At 50.2% G+C, this 5,000-nt stretch overlaps 1 protein-coding gene across 1 annotated transcript in view; it reads left to right on the forward strand.

Annotated features, from left to right (window-relative positions):
- The window catches only part of fgfr2 (fibroblast growth factor receptor 2), a gene marked incomplete at both ends in the record, with an annotated part of 33,045 nt that overhangs the window by 14,059 nt on the left and 13,986 nt on the right, over positions 1-5,000 (forward strand). Inside the window, 3 exons of the mRNA XM_080848551.1 lie at positions 1,231-1,352; positions 3,039-3,149; positions 3,707-3,897. Of these exons, the coding sequence (XP_080704677.1) occupies positions 1,231-1,352; positions 3,039-3,149; positions 3,707-3,897 (424 nt within the window). The remainder of the gene's footprint in view (positions 1-1,230; positions 1,353-3,038; positions 3,150-3,706; positions 3,898-5,000) is intronic.

Here is a 5,000-nt window from a genome sequence, read left to right on the forward strand (position 1 = left end):
ACAGAGGTGTGAGTAAGAGAGCGTAACGGAGATAGAGGGGTGAAAGAGACAGAGGTGTGAGTAAGAGAGCGTAACGGAGATAGAGGGGTGAAAGAGACAGAGGTGTGAGTAAGAGAGCGTAACGGAGATAGAGGGGTGAAAGAGACAGAGGTGTGAGTGAGAGAGCGTAACGGAGATAGAGGGGTGAAAGAGACAGAGGTGTGAGTAAGAGAGCGTAACGGAGATAGAGGGGTGAAAGAGACAGAGGTGTGAGTAAGAGAGCGTAACGGAGATAGAGGGGTGAAAGAGACAGAGGTGTGAGTAAGAGAGCGTAACGGAGATAGAGGGGTGAAAGAGACAGAGGTGTGAGTAAGAGAGCGTAACGGAGATAGAGGGGTGAAAGAGACAGAGGTGTGAGTGAGAGAGCGTAACGGAGATAGAGGGGTGAACGAGATAGAGGGGTGAAAGAGACAGAGGTGTGAGTAAGATGAGCGTAAGGGAGATAGAGGGGTGAAAGAGACAGAGGTGTGAGTAAGATGAGCGTAACGGAGATAGAGGGGTGAACGAGATAGAGGTGTGAGTAAGAGAGCGTAACGGAGATAGAGGGCTGGAAGAGACAGAGGTGTGAGTGAGAGAGCGTAACGGAGATAGAGGGGTGAACGAGATAGAGGGGTGAGTAAGAGAGCGTAACGGAGATAGAGGGGTGAACGAGATAGAGGGGTGAAAGAGACAGAGGTGTGAGTAAGATGAGCGTAAGGGAAGATAGAGGGGTGAAAGAGACAGAGGTGTGAGTGAGAGAGCATAACGGAGATAGAGGGGTGAAAGAGACAGAGGTGTGAGTGAGAGAGCGTAACGGAGATAGAGGGGTGGAAGAGACAGAGGTGTGAGTAAGATGGGCGTAAGGGAGATAGAGGGGTGAACGAGACAGAGGTGTGAGTAAGATGGGCGTAAGGGACAAACCCGTGAAGGAGCGTACGCAGCGATGCTGGAGCTCTCAGGACTCAGCGTCACTCGCACCTCACCTCATTCACCCCAGTTGAAGTGCCCCCTTCTGTCCCATCTTTAAATGTAGTCAGCGGTGGAGTTTTACACGATTCCATTTGAGCTGACATTTGCCAGTTGGCCTGTGTGTGCAAATGTGTGTGTTCACGTGCATCTCAATATGTGCACACGTGTGTTGGGGGGTGTGTTCACTTGTGTGTTGGTGTGTGTTGGAGTGCGTTGACACGTGGTGTGTGTTTCCTCTCTCAGGCTCACGCTGGGGAAGCCGTTAGGCGAGGGCTGCTTCGGACAGGTGGTCATGGCCGAGGCTCTGGGCATCGATAAAGACAAGCCCAAGGAGGCCGTCACTGTAGCTTGCAAGATGCTCAAAGGTGAGGACACACACACACACACACACACACACACACACACACACAGCTAGTCTCTTCTATATATATATTTCTGGAGACGGATCAAATCCTAAACGAATAGTTTCTGCTTTTGTTAGTTGAAATAAAAGTTGTCTGTTTAACACAAACATGGATCAGTGCGGTGGTTATGCAAGCTATGCAAGCTATGCAGGCTCTCAGTTTAATAACGTGTCTAATGAGAAGCATTTGAGTATGTACTTTCTTGCAGCAGCATAAGCTCTGCACATATACAATATTTCTACTGTATGTTAAAATCATTTTATGTATAATTTTGTGGTGCTAAATGTGAAAAAAGAATACAACAATTTGAGTTAAATGACCAAAGTAGAACTTGAGTGTGAAGAGTGCTTCCTTAGAGCGCTTTATATGAGAAGGAGGAGGAGGTGGAGGAGGAGGAGGAGGAGGTGAGGTCCTAGAGCTTTATATGAGGAGGAGGAGGAGGTGAGGTCCTTAGAGAGCTTTATGAATGTTCCTCCATCATTTTGTAATTGTTTGTTGTGACGCACTAAGCTTCGACAAGCTACACACACTTCCAGATGCTAGTCAGAAGGGTCGAGTCATAAAGCGATCCCCTCCGCTGCAGTAAATCTGGAGCCCCTATGTGGCTTCAGACGCAGTGGCCCACTTTCACCCAGGCCCGGCTGGGTGCAGGCTGCTGTAAGCCCAGAGGAGGGGGGCCCTGGCTGGGTGTGGGTCGTCAGAGGTGGGGGGCCCTGGCTGGGTCTGGGTCGTCAGCTCAGCGCCTGCTATAGTGTGAGGCCCTGCGCGGGGGTTATTTGTTGGTGCTGAATGACGCTAGCAGGGGTATGGGTGGAGGGAGAGGGGGGGGGTGACGGGGGTGACGGGGGCACATAGTTGACCCCGAGTCTCAATAGCCATACAGTACTCTCTCCACACCTGCACAAAGACCAGTAATATAGGGAGGGGGGGGGGGGGGGCAAGGAGAAAGAAAGGGAGTGAAGGGGGAGAGAGGGAAAAGAAGACAGGCCCAGAATTAATAAAGGAGAAAGAAAGAGGGGGGGTTCGGGTGGGGGGGGGCGGTTGGGGGGTAGTTGGGTTGGACGTCTCCGAAGGTTAGCCTAGCGGCAGGAACATTTTAGCGAGGGAGGACACCTCTCAGGGCCATGGGAGGAGAGTTCAAAAGAACGAGGGACAAGCGGAGGAGAGGAATGCGGCCGATGAGATGCAGGCAGTGGCTGGGGCTGGTTAATGAAAGGGGAGCCTGTCCCGTGGGACAATTACCCCGAATTAAACAAACTGCTTTTAATTGGCTGTGCACTGAAAGGGCTCTTCTGTGGACCTCGGCTCACAGTAAGCGGACACCACATTGTCCCACTGCCATTAAATGAAGGGATGGGACTCTCTCTCCCTCTCTCTCTCTCTCTCTCTCTCGCTCTCTCTGTCTCTCTTTCTCTCTCTCTCTCCCTCTCTCCCTCTCTCTCTCTCTCTCTCTCTCTCGTACTCTTTCTCTCTCTCTCTCTCTCTCTGTCGCTCTTTTCTCGTGGCAAAAACAACTATTCAGTGCATTTAATGGTGTACTGTTTTAACCATGGAGTTTGTCCTTGTTTTTTCTCTTTCCCCTTTATCCCTTTATTTAAGTGGGCAAGTCTTTACGCGTGCATCGTTCCTTCTCTCCCTGCTTCCCAGATGACGCCACAGAGAAGGATCTGTCGGACCTGGTCTCTGAGATGGAGATGATGAAGATGATTGGGAAACACAAGAACATCATTAACTTGCTTGGGGCGTGCACGCAAGACGGTACATACACACACACACACACACACACACACACACACACACACACACACACAGAATCACACATCCAGCATTGAGAAGGAGAGAGCACAGAAGCGCAAATATGAAGAAGAACAGATACAGTCAATGGAAATAATTCTATTCCTTCCATTCTCACTGTGTCTCTTCTTTCCACATCCCTCTGTTCTCCTCCTCCCTCCCTCCCTCTCCTCCCTCTCCTTCCTCTCTTCTTTCTCCCCCTCTCCCTCCCTCCCTCCCTCTCCTTCCTCTCTTCTTTCCACATCCCTCTGTTCTCCTCCTCCCTCCCTCCCTCTCCTCCCTCTCCTTCCTCTCTTCTTTCCACATCCCTCTGTTCTCCTCCTCCTCCTCCCTCATCCCTCCCTCTCCTTCCTCTCTTCTTTCTCCCCCTCTCCCTCCCTCCCTCCCTCTCCTTCCTCTCTTCTTTCCACATCCCTCTGCTCTCCTCCTCCCTCCCTCCCTCTCCTCCCTCTCCTTCCTCTCTTCTTTCCACATCCCTCTGTTCTCCTCCTCCTCCCTCCCTCTCCCTCCTCTCTCTGCAGGCCCTCTGTACGTGATAGTGGAGTACGCGTCGAAGGGGAACCTGAGGGAGTACCTGCGGGCGCGGCGGCCTCCGGGGATGGAGTACTCGTACGACATCAGCCGCGACTCGGACGAGCAGCTCACCTTCAAGGACCTGGTGTCCTGCACCTACCAGGTGGCCCGGGGCATGGAGTACCTGGCCTCGCAAAAGGTACAGGACCAAAACACACACACAGATATACGCATGCACATACACCTAAACACACACATACACATACACAGGACCAAAACACACACACACACAGATATACGCATGCACATACACCTAAACACACACATACACATACACAGGACCAAAACACACACACAGACATACACATACACATACACCTAAACACACACATACACATACACAGGACCAAAACACACACACACAGATATACACATGCACATACACCTATACACACACATACACATACACATTCACATACACACACACATACATATTCACATACGCATACGCATACGCATACGCATACGCATACACATACGCATACACATACACATACACATACACCTACACAAACATAAAAAACACACCCATAAACACACAGACAGACATACATTTACACATACACACACACGAGTAAACATATTGCCATATACTAAAACTACTCAGAGTAAGGGTCACTATGTGTCTTATGGCTTAAGTATTTCCTTTCCCTGCCGTACGTGAATTAGGATAAGAGTAGGGTTTCTGTCCTGCGCTGTGGCTCTTGTGTTTATAGTGCATAGAATAGCTCAGGAGCAGCAGACCTAGCGTAGCACAACACAGCACTGACCAAGAGCACACACACACACACACACACACACACACACACACACACACACACACACACACACACACACACACACACACACACACACACACACAAGAGCAGACATAATAGATGCACTAGATAGGTTTCACACAGCAACCCATCTATTCTGTTTTTCTCTCTCCCTCTCTCTCTCTCCCTCTCACTCTCTCTCTCTCTCACTCTCTCTCTTACTCTACCTTACTCTGTCTATCTCTTGTTCACACACACACCCACACGCGCGCGCACACACACATACACACACACACACTTTCACGCTTTCTTTCTCATGTGGAATGTGACAGGCATGCACATGCATTCTCACACACACACACACACACACACACACACTCACACGCACACAGGCATTCACACAGACACACGACACATTCACACATTCACACACACATTTTCCATCTCTCTCTCTCTCTCTCTCTCTCTCTCTCTCTCTCTCTCT

The sequence above is a fragment of the Sprattus sprattus genome (assembly GCF_963457725.1).
Source record: "Sprattus sprattus genome assembly, chromosome: 12".
In the NCBI taxonomy this organism is placed as follows: Eukaryota; Metazoa; Chordata; class Actinopteri; order Clupeiformes; family Clupeidae; genus Sprattus; species Sprattus sprattus.